The sequence below is a fragment of the Schistocerca nitens genome, chromosome 10, assembly GCF_023898315.1.
Source record: "Schistocerca nitens isolate TAMUIC-IGC-003100 chromosome 10, iqSchNite1.1, whole genome shotgun sequence".
Lineage (NCBI taxonomy): Eukaryota > Metazoa > Arthropoda > Insecta > Orthoptera > Acrididae > Schistocerca > Schistocerca nitens.
In genome coordinates, this window is record NC_064623.1 from 196,449,404 (window position 1) to 196,465,264 (window position 15,861).

The 15,861-nt window shown below is 47.1% G+C and overlaps 1 protein-coding gene across 1 annotated transcript in view; it reads left to right on the forward strand.

The window, feature by feature from the left end:
* Positions 1–15,861, forward strand: part of LOC126210549 (sensory neuron membrane protein 1-like) — a 304,792-nt gene that overhangs the window by 135,971 nt on the left and 152,960 nt on the right. The window contains exon 5 of the mRNA XM_049939802.1: positions 11,135–11,386. Coding sequence (XP_049795759.1) covers positions 11,135–11,386 — 252 coding nt within the window. The remainder of the gene's footprint in view (positions 1–11,134; positions 11,387–15,861) is intronic.

Sequence of the window (15,861 nt, forward strand, 5' to 3'; positions counted from 1 at the left end):
TTCCATCGACACGACAGGTGGACGACACCCGTTTGCGTGAAGAAGTCCGTACTGTCTGTTTCACACCCTCGTCCGACAGGAATCGCCGACCCTTCAGAACAATTTTTTAGGGACCGAAGGCGTGAAAATAGCATGGGGAGATATAAGGACTATTGGGTGCGTGCTCAGGTGTCTCCCACTTTAATTGGCAGAACTACTGTTTTACGAGATATGCGATACGAGGACGTCATGAACAAGCAGCACCGCTTAGCGCAGATTTCCGGACCATTGCACAACGGCGCTTTTCGGTACACGTGCTGCCCCATGCACAACGTTCATTCTCCAACGGACGTCTGTCGTCTTTCTTCCGTGACAACCAATAACTGAAAAACAGCACGTTGGTACTGTTTGGCAGCATTTGGAAATAACGCTGACAGAGTTGAAGTTTCCATATAAACCACACGCACATCAGAAAGAGACGAATAGCACACTGGCCGCTTGCCTACCTCTCGGTGCTTATACTAACTGATCGGAGTCGCACTATCTTCCATATACGCTCCTACAACGACATCAAACGGAAACTTGTTGATCGCCCTTCATACTTTCCACGAAAAGTTACAGTAACTCGTTATCTGAAACAGAATGTCGAGCTATGGCCACTACAGACATTTTTTTTTACATTTACTGAGAATACGAATTTAACTGAACTATTCCCTAGTTACCGAGTGAGCTGGAGAGGTGGTAAGACACTAGACCAGGACCTTGTAGGACTGAGTTTGAAATACTATTCCGATCGGACAGATTTTGGTTACTTGCGAAATTTCATTCCTTCGCTGTTAATTATCTTAACATTAAATCAAGTTGCCCAATCTCTGTCTTCCTCTACAGTTTTTGCCCTCTACAGCTCCCTCTAGTACCATGCAAGTCATTCCCTCATGTCTTAGCAGATGTCCTATCAGCCTGTCCCTTCTCCTTATTCCTTTCCTCTCCGATTCTCCGTAGAACCTCCTCATTCCTTACCTTATCAGTCCACCTAATTTTCAACATTCGTCTATAGCACCACATCTCAAATGCTTAGATTCGCTCCTGTTCCGGTTTTCCCCTCAGTCCATGATTCACTACCATACAATGCTGTACTCCAGACGTACATCCTCAGAAATTTCTTCCTCAAATTAAGGCCGGTATTTGATATTAATAGACTTCTCTTGGCCAGAAATGCCTTTTTTGCCATAGCGAGTCTGCTTTTGATGTCCTCCTTGCTCCGTCCGTCATTGGTTATTTTACTGCCTAGGTAGCAGAATTCCTTAAATTCATTGACTTCGTGACCATCAATCCCGATATAAGTTTCTCGCTGTTCTCATTTCTACTACTTCTCATTACCTTCGTCTTTCTCCGATTTACTCTCAAACCAAACTGTGTACTCATTAGACTGTTCATTCCGTTCAGCAGATCATTTAATTCTTCTTCACTTTCACTCAGAATAGCACTGTCATCAGCGAAACGTATCATTGATATCCTTTCACCTTGTATTTTAAGTCCACTCCGGAACCTTTCTTTTATTTCCATCATTGCTTCCTCGATGTACAGATTGAAGAGTAGGGGCGAAAGGCTACAGCCTTGTCTTACACCCTTCTCAAAACGAGCACTTCGTTCTTGATCGTCCACTCTTATTATTCCCTCTTGGTTGTTGTACATATTGTATATGACCCGTCTCTCCCTATAGCTTACCCCTACTTTTTCAGAATCTCGAACAGCTTGCACCATTTTATATTGTCGAACGCTTTTTCCAGGTCGACAAATCCTATGATAGTGTCTTGATTTTTCTTTAGCATTGCTTCCATTATTAGCCGTAACGTCAGAATTGCCTCTCTCGTCCCTTTACTTTCCCTAAAGCCAAACTGATCGTCACCTAGCGCATTCTCAATTTTCTTTTCCATTCTTCTGTATATTATTCTTGTAAGCAGCTTCGATGCATGAGCTGTTAAGCTGATTGAGCGATAATTCTCGCACTTGTCAGCTCTTGCCGTCTTCGGACCTGTGTGGATGATGCTTTTCCGAAAGTCAGATGGTATATCGCCAGACTCATATATTCTACACACCAACGTGAATAGTCGTTTTGTTGCCACTTCCCCCAATGATTTTAGAAATTCTGATGGAATGTTATCCATCCCTTCTGCCTTATTTCACCGTAAGTCCTCCAAAGTTCTTTTAAATTCCGATTCTAATACTGGATCCCCTATCTCTTCTAAATCGACTCCTGTTTCTTCTTCTATCACATCAGACAAATCTTCACCCTCATAGAGGCTTTCAATGTATTCTTTCCACCTATCTGCTCTCTCCTCTGCATCTAACAGTGGAATTCCCGTTGCACTCTTAATTACCACCGTTGCTTTTAATGTCACCAAAGGTTGTTTTGACTTTCCTGGATGCTGAGTCTGTCCTTCCGACAATCATATCTTTTTCGATGTCTTCACATTTTTGCTGCAGCCATTTCGTCTTAGCTTCCCTGCACTTCCTATTTATTTCATTCCTCAGCGACTTGTATTTCTGTATTCCTGATTTTCCCGGAACATGTTTGTACTTCCCCCTTTCATCAATCAACTGAAGTATTTCTTCTGTTAACCATGGTTTCGTCGCAGCTACCTTCTTTGTACCTATGTTTTCCTTCCCAACTTCTGTGATTGCCCTTTTTAGAGATGTCTATTCCTCTTCAACTGTACTGCCTACTGCGCTATTCCTTATTGCTGTATCTATAGCGTTAGAGAACTTCAAACGTATCTCGTCATTCCTTAGCACTTCCGTACCCCACTTCTTTGCGTATTGATTCTTCCTGACTAATGTCTTGAACTTCAGCCTACTCTTCATCACTACTATATTGTGATCTGAGTCTATATCTGCTCCTGGGTACGCCTTACAATCCAGTATCTGATTTCGGAATCTCTGTCTGACCATGAAGTAATCTAATTGAAATCTTCCCGTGTCTCCCAGCCTTTTCCAGGTATACCTCCTCCTCTTGTGATTGCCGGCCGGCATGGCCGAGCGGTTCTAGGCGCTTCAGTCTGGAACCGCGCGACCGCTGCGGTCGCAGGTTCGAATCCTGCCTCGGGCATGGATGTGTGTGATGTCCTTAGGTTAGTTAGGTTTAAGTAGTTCTAAGTTCTAGGGGACTGATGACCTCAGATGTTAAGTCCCATAGTGCTCAGAGCCATTTTTCTTGTGATTCTTGAACAGGGTATTCGCTATTACTAGCTGAAACTTGTTACAGAACTCAATTAGTCTTTCTCCTCTTTCATTCCTTGTCCCAAGCCCATATTCTCCTGTAACATTTTCTTCTACTCCTTCCCCTACAACTGCATTCCAGTCGCCCATGACTATTAGAATTTCGTCCCCCTTTACATACTGCATTACCCTTTCAATATCCTCATACACTTTCTCTATCTGTTCATCTTCAGCTTGCGACGTCGGCTCGTATACCTGAACTATCGTTGTCGGTGTTGGTCTGCTGTCGATTCTGATCAGAACAACCCGGTCACTGAACTGTTCACAGCAACACACCCTCTGCCCTACCTTCCTATTCATAACGAATCCTACACCTGTTATACCAGCTTTCATACAAATAGAATATCCTCACCAAATGGCATCTGTATCATACAACTATTTTTAAAAGCAGTACAAGCTGTACTAATAGAATATACAATAAATACTGAAACTTTTAACTTTTTTTAAAAGAACTGGATTTACAGGTGGTTCTGCATCTCAGAAATGGGCTAAGCATTAACCCATTTAAACAGATTCAAATCTTTGTACGGATCGTGGCCTATTTAGTCCATATGTTAACCCAAAAGCAGCCAAATAAAACATACACTACCGGCCATTAAAATTGCTACACCACGAAGATGACGTGCTACAGACGCGAAATTTAACCGACAGGAAGAAGATGCTGTGATATGCAAATGATTAGCTTTTCAGAGCATTCACACAAGGTTGGCGCCGGTGGCGACACCTACAACGTGCTGACATGAGCAATGTTTCCAACCGATTTCTCATACACAAACAGCAGTTGACCGGCGTTGCCTGGTGAAACGTTGTTGTGATGCCTCGTGTAAGGAGGAGAAATGCGTACCATCACGTTTCCGACTTTGATAAAGGTCGGATTGTAGCCTATCACGATTACGGTTTATCGTATCGCGACATTGCTGCTCAAGTTGGTGGAGATCCACTGACTGTTAGCAGAATATGGAATCGGTGGGTCCAGCAGGGTAATACGGAACGCCGTGCTGTATCCCAACGGCCTCGTATCACTAGCAGTCGAGATGACAGGCATCTTATCCGCATGTCTGTAACGGATCGTGCAGCCACGTCTCGATCACTGAGTCAGCAGATGGGGACGTTTGCAAGACGACAACCATCTGCACGAACAGTTCGACGACGTTTGCAGCAGCATGGACTATCAGCTCGGAGAGCAGGACTGCGGTTACCCTTGACGCTGCATCACAGACAGGAGCGCCTGCGATGGTGTACTCAACGACGAACCTAAGTGCACGAATGGCAAAACGTCATTTTTTTGGATGAATCCGGGTTCTGTTTACTGCATCATGATGGTCGCATCCGTGTTTGGCGACATCGCGGTGAACGCACATTGGAAGCGTGTATTCGTCATCGTCATACTGGCGTATCACCCGGCGTGATGGTATGGGGTGCCAGTGGTTACACATCACCTCTTGTTCGCACTGACGGCACTTTGAACAATGGACGTTACATTTCAAATACGACCCGTGGCTCTACCCTTTATTCGATCCCTGCGAAACCCTACATTTCAGCAAGATAATGCACGACCGCATGTTGCAGATCCTGTACGGGCCTTTCTGGATCAGAAAATGTTCGACTGCTGCCCTTGCCAGCACATTCTCCATATCTCTCACCAATTGAAAACGTCTGGTCAATGGTGGCCGAGCAACTGGCTCGTCACAGTACGTCAATCACTACTCAGTTCATCAACTGTGGTATCGTGTTGAAGCTGCATGGGCAGCTGTACCTGTACACGCCATCCAAGCTCTGTTTCACTCAATGCCAAAGCGTATCAAGGCCATTATTACGGCCAGAGGTGGTTGTTCTGGTACTGATTTCTCAGGATCTATGCACCCAAATTGCGTGAAAATGTAATCACATGTCAGTTCTAGTATAATATATTTGTCCAATGAATACCCGTTTATCATCTGCATTTCATCTTGGTGTAGCTATTTTAATGGCCAGTAGTGTAGATGCGATCCGCAGCAGAACTTATGTTAGTACGGCACTTTCATGTCATTAATCATGACAAGAAGTAACTTACTATACACATAGCTGATGTGATGCATAAATAGCTTATCAGATAAATGCAGCTAAGTTAATAACGTAATATGTGAAAGATATTAGTAGCTCAGCTAAAACTACCGTAGTGGCCTAGATAACCTGTTGACACACAGCCGGTCAGTCCCAGCCATAAACAAACTCCTGTCACAGTACTGTAAAGGGCGCAATGCATTAGCTAGACTAACAACGACATGCTAGCAGTCCACTTTGAAGATACCACACAGTTTAAGCACGATGTCTACATCACTATAGCGTCCCTCCGTACATTCCAAAAACGGCGATGAAGTTACAGGTGGCCAGTCAAACCGAGACGAACAGACAGATCTGACTTATACTGTAGCTTCAGTCGACATCCTCCGTTCGACGTGCATTTCTATCAGAGTACACACCATACGAAAAGCAGGATGCAGTCACATCGCAGTACGTTACAATTCGCTGCTGATAAACACACACAACGCCCTACATTGCTTAAATAACCACAACAGATTGTGCTGAGCACTCCTGTGCTCTCCAACACAAAAATTCATAGCACGGACAGATGGCTTCAGTCGCATCCATTCGTAGCTACCAAAAAACAGGTCTTCTCTTCGCAAGTTGCAACTTCGCTCTCCGCGCGCGCCCCTAAGGAGAAATACTCGAGTCACTGTACTCCCCTGCGCGCGCCGCACCAGTTTCAGAGCTCAGTGTACCAACATTTACCAGCAGGCGGCACCCGCCCACATTTTGCGAGACTTTTGGAAATGTACCTTCATGGAGAAAACCACCTGTGAAGTAATCCAAGGCGCCTGCTGGTAGAGTACTACTTGACACGCCTCCAAGGCCAGTTGCCTCCCTATAGGCGCCTAGAAGTACACTCCTGGAAATGGAAAAAAGAACACATTGACACCGGTGTGTCAGACCCACCATACTTGCTCCGGACACTGCGAGAGGGCTGTACAAGCAATGATCACACGCACGGCACAGCGGACACACCAGGAACCGCGGTGTTGGCCGTCGAATGGCGCTAGCTGCGCAGCATTTGTGCACCGCCGCCGTCAGTGTCAGCCAGTTTGCCGTGGCATACGGAGCTCCATCGCAGTCTTTAACACTGGTAGCATGCCGCGACAGCGTGGACGTGAACCGTATGTGCAGTTGACGGACTTTGAGCGAGGGCGTATAGTGGGCATGCGGGAGGCCGGGTGGACGTACCGCCGAATTGCTCAACACGTGGGGCGTGAGGTCTCCACAGTACATCGATATTGTCGCCAGTGGTCGGCGGAAGGTGCACGTGCCCGTCGACCTGTGACCGGACCGCAGCGACGCACGGATGCACGCCAAGACCGTAGGATCCTACGCAGTGCCGTAGGGGACCGCACCGCCACTTGCCAGCAAATTAGGGACACTGTTGCTCCTGGGGTATCGGCGAGGACCATTCGCAACCGTCTCCATGAAGCTGGGCTACGGTCCCGCACACCGTTAGGCCGTCTTTCGCTCACGCCCCAACATCGTGCAGCCCGCCTCCAGTGGTGTCGCGACAGGCGTGAATGGAGGGACGAATGGAGACGTGTCGTCTTCAGCGATGAGAGTCGCTTCTGCCTTGGTGCCAATGATGGTCGTATGCGTGTTTGGCGCCGTGCAGGTGAGCGCCACAATCAGGACTGCATACGACCGAGGCACACAGGGCCAACACCCGGCATCATGGTGTGGGGAGCGATCTCCTACACTGGCCGTACACCACTGGTGATCGTCGAGGGGACACTGAATAGTGCACGGTACATCCAAACCGTCATCGAACCCATCTTTCTACCATTCCTAGACCGGCAAGGGAACTTGCTGTTCCAACAGGACAATGCACGTCCGCATGTATCCCGTGCCACCCAACGTGCTCTAGAAGGTGTAAGTCAACTACCATGGCCAGCAAGATCTCCGGATCTGTCCCCCATTGAGCATGTTTGGGACTGGATGAAGCGTCGTCTCACGCGGTCTGCACGTCCAGCACGAACGCTGGTCCAACTGAGGCGCCAGGTGGAAATGGCATGGCAAGCCGTTCCACAGGACTACATCCAGCATCTCTACGATCGTCTCCATGGGAGAATAGCAGCCTGCATTGCTGCGAAAGGTGGATATACACTGTACTAGTGCCGACATTGTGCATGCTCTGTTGCCTGTGTCTATGTGCCTGTGGTTCTGTCAGTGTGATCATGTGATGTATCTGACTCCAAGAATGTGTCAACAAAGTTTCCCCTTCCTGGGACAATGAATTCACGGTGTTCTTATTTCAATTTCCAGGAGTGTATTTTGCTTTCTCTGTAAAGGTACATTTTTAAAATACTGAATAAATTTGGGCTAGCGCTACCGTGAGTTTAGCCGAAGTGGGCGGTCTTAGAGAGACAATTTGCTATTTTCTTAAAGTGTTTGTCAATGTCATACACCTCGATGATAACGCCACAGGAGGTCCTGAAAAAAGGAGATCTGAAAATTGATAAAGAGTCTTTGATGATTCAGATCACGTTCTAATTTCGTCGAATGCTATTTAACAGTCTCTAGTGGTTTCAACCGGTACACTAGAGCAAAAATTTCAGTCGCACTGCACTCCAGAGGGGTGATATCACATTCAGTAGGGCTGCAGTCCTGTGATCACCGTCGAGAAAGGCTGAATCACACAGTAGGTGTCCACAGTGCCGAAGATTGACAAGAACTTCGTCCTTTTGCTCACTGCTCTGGGAACTGTCGTTTCTGACTGCTGACTGAGTGAGAATCGACGTCTAAGGAATGGAAAGGTTTCATTGACACTCTTTATAAGAACCCTTGTCTTTTAGTGTCGATTTTGAGCGGCGACGTATCTGAAATTTTTTTTCGATCACTCGTAAGAAAACCGTGTAATTTCAGCGCTGGGCGTCGCGGTTATGACCTCCATCGCAGAGAGGTTAACGAATGGTTGAAATGTGGGTAATAGGGACTGTGACAGACAACCTGTCGTGTGACATGTCTACGGTGGCGTTGGACAGAACAGTGGTGAAATACGATACCAAAGCGACGTCGTTAACCCACTCTTCACCCGTCACGTGTACTGGGCTGGCTGTGGCCTTCTTTCCGCACGTGTCGACACCTTGCTTTTTAAAGTGTCCTCGTGCTCTAGGGTAATAGCGCAGGGCGCCACGCTCTTGAACCGTTACAGAGAAACATTGTAGGCAACTTTGCCCCAAATTTCAAATTTATACGTAGGAATGTGAGACATTTACGAGGTTGTATGTGTGTATGTTGCACGTTTTCTTCTAAACTACTGGACCGATTTCAACAAAATTCGGTTTGTAGGGTTTGAAACTTACTGTTTGGAAAGAAGTGCTTCGGGGAAGGAGCAGCTACCTATCACAGGGGTGAGGATGATGGTGAACACCCAGAATTTATTCATCCAGTATTCGAGGGTGAATGTAAGAGGGTTATTCGGAAAGTAAGGAACGTTCGGTCGCGAAATGGAAACCACAGTGAAAATCCGATGAAGTTTTGCACAGGTGTGTTGGGCAGTGTCTCTAGTATGCCTGTCGATCCCATTACATCGTCTTTTTTTAGTTCTGAGCACACAGGGAGCACATAAAGATACCTAGAACAATAGTGTCTCCCGCCAAGTACGAGGGCCTGGTGAGAAATTTCCCCTGAAGCTATGCAGCCAACATTACATAGCTGTCATGCGTTTTCTCCTCAAGACAATTCTCAGCCGCATTGTGTAGGGGCAATGAAGATGCTCTTGCGTCGTTTTCGATTGGAAATGTTTGATTAACCGCAATACAGCCTGTAATTGTCTCCTTCTGAGTTTCATCTCTGCTCACATGAATCGCTGGCTATGAAGACAATAATTTGACACAGACAACGAGCTGTAGCCCACCGTAGAGAATTGGCGGAAAGCACTGGCGGCTGCCTTCTACAACGAGGGTATTGGAAAGCTGGTGCAACGCTACGACAAACGTCTAAGTTGCATCGGCGACTGTGGAGATTAGTAGCTGGAAGTTGCAGGTAACTGTTGCAAATGAAACAGTTTTGATTTTCACTGTGGTTTTCATTTCGATACTTATCGTTTTTCACTTCACGAATAGCCCTCGTATGTGAGACTTGCAACAAACTTAACATATAATTTCAAAATTTTACGAAATTTTTTTTTTCTCGCTTGCAACCCCCTCCCCCCCCCCAAATTACGAACGTCAGGAAGATTATTGCTTACTACACTTTCGTTGCTCATCCAGTAAAACTGCCGCATCAGGCATGATGTTTTAATTTATTACTTCTTTCCTACAAACACTATTCGCGACAAAGTTTGCAGACAGTATTCAAATATACCACTCTATGTTCCTGCAAAATTATATCACCGTGCGAACACATAGGTCACGTGGTAAGACTATGAAAAACTGCCTCACCATGCGTGACGTTTAAATTTATTGCTTCTTTACTGCTAACGCTATTCGCAACACATTTCGCAGATAGTATCCACATATGCCACTGAATGTACTGCTAAATTATATCATCGTATGTATTGTATGTTAACCGGGGACCTATAAACAACAAAGAGGCTCCGTCCCCGCCGCAGCCGCAGTGGTCCACAACCCCACGACGACTACCGCAGTCCACTTCACCCCTCCGCCGCACCACACCGAACCCAGGGTTATCGTGCGGTTCGGCCCCCGGAGGACCCCCCAGGAAACGTTTCACACCAGACGAGTGTAACCCCTATATTCGTCTGGTAGAGTAATGGTGGTGCACGCGTACGTGGAGAACTTGTCTGCGCAGCAATCGCCGACGTATTGTAGCTGAGGCGGAATAAGGGGATACAGCCCGCATTCGCAGAGGCAGATGGAAAACCGCCTAAAAACCATCCACAGACTGGCCGTTTCACCGGACCTCGACACAAGTCCCCCAGGTGTATTCTTGCCGGGCACCAGGTGCTCCTTCCCAATCTGGATACCCGGCACTGGATCGCACGGCTAACCGGGAGGGAAAAACTTGATGTAGTGTGACACGCAGTTCAGGTGATAAAACGTCATAAACATCGACGAGCGTGGAAACGAAACTGAATGCGAAATTCGCTACAGATGCAGATGATATAAATGTGTGAAGTAAGTTGTACATATGTAAAAATATATGTGACATGTGTGTACACGTGTGAAGCCGCGTTTAAAAATCCCCTCCTAAGACCCTGGTTCTACTTCAACCGAACTTGGTGGTATACATGTTTCTTACTGGCTAGAAAAACAATACTGAGTGAGTAAGGGTCGTCAACTTACTGGGGTGGAGGTGATGCATAGAGAATGCTTGAGGACGAGGGAATGGAAAGACAAAGAGAAGGAAGGGGGCAGTGGACACAGATGGGGGGAAGAGGAGATGGACGCAGAAAGGGGGGAGAGGATATGGATAGAGAGAGAGAGAGAGGAGATGGATAGAGAGAGAGCGGGAGGTGATGGACAGTGGGAGGGTAGAGAAGGAGATGGATAGGGAGAGGAGCGCTATGAGATGGACAGAGACAGGGGAGGGGAGAGGGAAACAGAAGGACAGAGAGAGGAACAGAAGCAGGCGTACTGATAGAACGTTGTGATAAATACATGCCTGGGCAACAGTGTTCTCAGCTACGAGTAGTAACAAAAAAAAAGGCCCAACGATGAGGATGAAACCTTGGCGAAAGACATCTGGGTAGACATGGAGAAAAAGTTTTGTTTACCCGTGACGGAACCTATCTAAATACAATTTTACACTTGTATCGATTTTGATGCTCAATAGCCGTATTAGCGGTGACTGAGACGAGAACTGTTTGAGTGTTGTTGTTGTTGTTGTGGTTCAGGGCCTGCTGCTGACGCTGGAGCGCGACAAGCCGGGCATGCTGGCGCTGGTGAACAAGGCCATCCCGCCGCTCTTCCGCAAGCCGGAGAGCATCTTCGTGACGGCGCCGGTGCGCAACTTCCTCTTCGACGGCATCGTCATCAACTGCACCGTCACCGACTTCTCGGCCAAGGCGCTGTGCACGGGGCTCAAGAAGGAGGCCAAGGAGCTCAAGCGCGAGGGTGACAACTTCTTCTTCTCCTTCTTTGGACACGTGAGTCTGACCTGCGTCAGAATTCCTCCATATATTGCCCATACTAGTACGGCAAACCTAGCAACACATAATAATATTATACAGGGTGATTCAAAAAGAATACCACAACTTTAAAAATGTGTATTTAATGAAAGAAACATAATATAACCTTCTGTTATACATAATTACAAAGAGTATTTAAAAAGGTTTTTTTTTCACTCAAAAACAAGTTCAGAGATGTTCAATATGGCCCCCTCCAGACACACGAGCAATATCAACCCGATACTCCAACTCGATCCACACTCTCTGTAGCATATCAGGCGTAACAGTTTGGATAGCTGCTGTTATTTCTCGTTTCAAATCATCAATGGTGGCTGGGAGAGGTGGCCGAAACACCATATCCTTAACATACCCCCATAAGAAAAAATCGCAGGGGGTAAGATCAGGGGTTCTTGGAGGCCAGTGATGAAGTGCTCTGTCACGGGCTGCCTGGCGGCCGATCCATCGCCTCGGGTAGTTGACGTTCAGGTTTCATAACTAACCTTTTTCGTAGGACTCTCCATACAGTTGATTGTGGAATTTGCAGCTCTCTGCTAGCTCTGCGAGTCGATTTTCCTGGGCTGCGAACAAATGCTTGCTGGATGCGTCCTACATTTTCATCACTCGTTCTCGGCCGTCCAGAACTTTTCCCTTTGCACAAACACCCATTCTCTGTAAACTGTTTATACCAACGTTTAATACACCACCTATCAGGAGGTTTAACACCATACTTCATTCGAAATGCACGCTGAACAACTGTCGTCGATTCACTTCTGCCGTACTCAATAACACAAAAAGCTTTCTGTTGAGCGGTCGCCATATTAGCATCAACTGACGCTGACGCCTAGTCAACAGCGCCTCAAGCGAACAAATGTACAACTAAATGAAACTTTATAGCTCCCTTAATTCGCCGACAGATAGTGCTTAGCTCTGCCTTTTGTCGTTGCAGAGTTTTAAATTCCTCTAAAGTTGTGGTATTCTTTTTGAATCACCCTGTATATCGACGCTACGACAGATTCCGACGACCACGTCTCCGCGACCGCCGGCGTGCGGGTGCGGACGGCGAAGAGAGCGGCCCGCGGGGGGAGGGGGTTTAAATCGGCCGCCCGCCCTCAGGAGCTCAGTTAGCGCACCTGACGATGGCGACATGTCTGATCGCCGAAATATTGTGCCCGTTGGACACTATGAACCGGCAGTATACCCGTGGACTGTTCGAGCAATAATAATATTATTCATTGCAACTGAACATGATTAAAGTCAATCTGAAATGGGGCCGCAGCTCGTGGTCGTGCGGTAGCGTTCTCGCTTCCCGCGCCCGGGTTCCCGGGTTCGATTCCCGGCGGTGTCAGGGATTTTCTCTGCCTCGTGATGACTGGGTGTTGTGTGATGTCCTTAGGTTAGTTAGGTTTAAGTAGTTCTAAGTTCTAGGGGACTGATGACCATAGGTGTTAAGTCCCATAGTGCTCAGAGCCATTTGAACCAATCTGAAATGGGAATCAGCACGGAGCTAGGTGTGGTATGTCTCTAAACTTAACATACCCAGTAAGAGGAAACATTTTATATAACATCTGTTCGCCTCGGCGGCATCCAAGCAACCTTGACAATACTCACTATACTTCCCGTGTCCGGAACTTGACTTTAAACTTCCAAAAATCAGCAGCCAATATGGTCTTGTCATTTGCCTCCCATAAGTCATTCATTGTGCAGGGCTGGTCTAAATATGGACAGATAAGCAGGTGTTGAGGATCCTGGACAGAACCACACAGACAAAGTGTGTTCTCATTCTCTTTCCCATTGCGGCAGGTTTGTCTTGCACTTTGGCACTTCTACTCTCATACGGTTTAGGGTTCTCCAGACTGTGGTTCAAATGGCTCTGAGCACTATGGGACTTAACTTCTGAGGCCATCAGTCCCCTAGAACTTAGAACTACCTAAGTAACCTAAGGACATCACACACATCCATGCCCGAGGCAGGATTCTAACCTGCGGCCGTAGCGGTCGCGCGGTTCCAGACTGAAGCGCCTACAACCGCTCGGTCACTCCGGCCGGCTCCAGACTGTCTATGGTAGGTCTCCACCAGGCGCCAGTTCTTCTTTTACATCTTTATGGGGGTTTCTCAGATCGATTTCCCACCTTTTCAAACGATTCTCTGCAGCCGACCCTTCCAGGGCTCGGGTACGTGACAGGAAATTCTTTCTCGAGCAAAGCCGTCGTTCAGCAGGCTGGTGTCCATATAAAGGGTGACGCATGTCCTTTAATAGCTTGGTTTTTTCGGCTTCGGCAGCGATGTCACGTCGTATGTTGGGCGGTGCGATCCCCGTGATTAAGTACATCTTGTGCAGTGGGGTTGGCCTCAAGCATCCGGTAACGCTCCGTGCCATTTCCTTCACCGCGACATCGACTTTTCTCACGTGTGTTAATGCAGACCACACTGGAGCGGCGTATTCCGTGGCTGACACACTGAGCGCAAGGGCTGAAGTTCTCAGCACTTTTGTGTTTGCACCCCGGGATCCGCTGGTTAGTTTCTTGATGATGTTGCTTCTAGTTGAGACTTTTTCCCTTGTGGCATCACAATGATGTTAATAGGTCAGTGTGCGATCCAACGTGACACCAAGATATTTGGGCGTTTTACAATGCTCGAGACGTTCACCTCTCCATATTAGATTTAATTCACGATTTGCGTCCCTGTTCTTTAAATGGAATGCACAGACCTGCGTCTTGGAAGGGTTCGGCCTTAGGCGGTTTGCCTCATAATACTGGGAGAGAGCTTCCAAGGTACTGGTTAATTTCTCCTTTACCTTGGACTGCAACTGCAGCGTCGTCGGCATACATAAATTGGCGCGTGATGTTTGGCACGGGTTGGTCATTTGTATATATATATTACACAGAGCTGGGGAGAGCACCCTTCCCTGAGGTAGGCCATTCCTCTCATTTCTCCATCTGCTCTTCTTGCCCTGGAGACAGACGAAAAATTTCCTATTATGCAGGGAAGTACCCGTCAGTGATGTTAAATGGTCATCTCATATCACATTATATACTTTCCTAAGGAGCCTCCGATGGTTTACAGTATCATATGCAGCTGAAAGGTCTATGAATGCCACTCCCGTGATCTCTTTCCCCTCAAACCCATCCTCGATATGTTGGGTCAGGTTCAGGACTTGACCGCAGCACCTTGACAATAATGAACCATGAAGATGTGACACACATACTGGGTGGTCAAATGATAGTTACCGGGCCAAATATCCCACGAAAAAAGCGTCATACGAAAACTTGTCTAGCTTCAAGGGGGAAACGAGATGGCGCTATGGGTGGGCCGCTAGATGGCGCTGCCATAGGTCAAACGGATATCAACTGCGTTTTTTTCAATAGTAACCCCCTATTTCTATTACATATTCGTGTAGTACGTAAAGAAATACAATTGTTTTAGTTGGACCACTTTTTTCGCTTTGTGATAGATGGCGCTGTAATAGTCACAAACGTATAAGTACGTGGTATCACGTAACATTCCGCCAGTGCGGACGGTATTTGCTTCGTGATGTATTACCCGTGTTAAAATGAACCGTTTACCAACTGCGGAAAAGGTCGATACCGTGTTGATGTATGGCTACTGTGATCAAAATGTCCAACGGGCGTGTGCTATGTGTGCTGCTCGGTATCCTGGACATCATCCAAATGTCTGGACCGTTGGCCGGATAGCTACGTTATTTAAGGAAACTGGAAGTGTTCAGCCACATGTGAAAGGTCAACCACGACCTGCAACAAATGATGTTGCCCAAGTAGGTGTTTTAGCTCCTGTCGCGGCTAATCCGCACATCAGTAGCCGACAAACTGCGCGAGAATCGGGAATCTCAAAAACGTCGGTGTTGAGAATGCTACATCAACATCGATTGGACCCGTACCACATTTCTATGCACCAGGAATTCCATCAAGACGCCTTTGAACGTCGTGTACAGTTCCGCCACTGGGCACAAGAGAAATTACGGGACGATGACAGATTTTTTGCACGCGTTATATTTAGCGGCGAAGCGTCATTCACCAAGAGTGGTAACGTAAATCGGCATAATACGCACTATTAGGCAACGGAAAATCCACAATGGCTGTGACAAGTGGAACATCAGCGACCTTGGCGGGTTAATGTATGGTGCGGCAATATGGGAGGAACGATAATTGGCCCCCATTTTATCGATGGCTATCTAAATGGTGCAATGTATGCTGATTTCCTACGTAATGTTGTACCGATGTTACTACAAGATGTTTCACTGCATGACGGAATGGCGATGTACTTCCAACGTAGCTCGTGTGCGGTTGAAGCGGTATTGAATAGCATATTTCATGACAGGTGGAGTGGTCGTCGAAGCACCATACCATGGCCCGCACGTTTACCGGATCTGACGTCCCCGAATTTCTTTCTGTGAGTAAAGTTGAACGACATTTGCTATCGTGATCCACCGACAACGC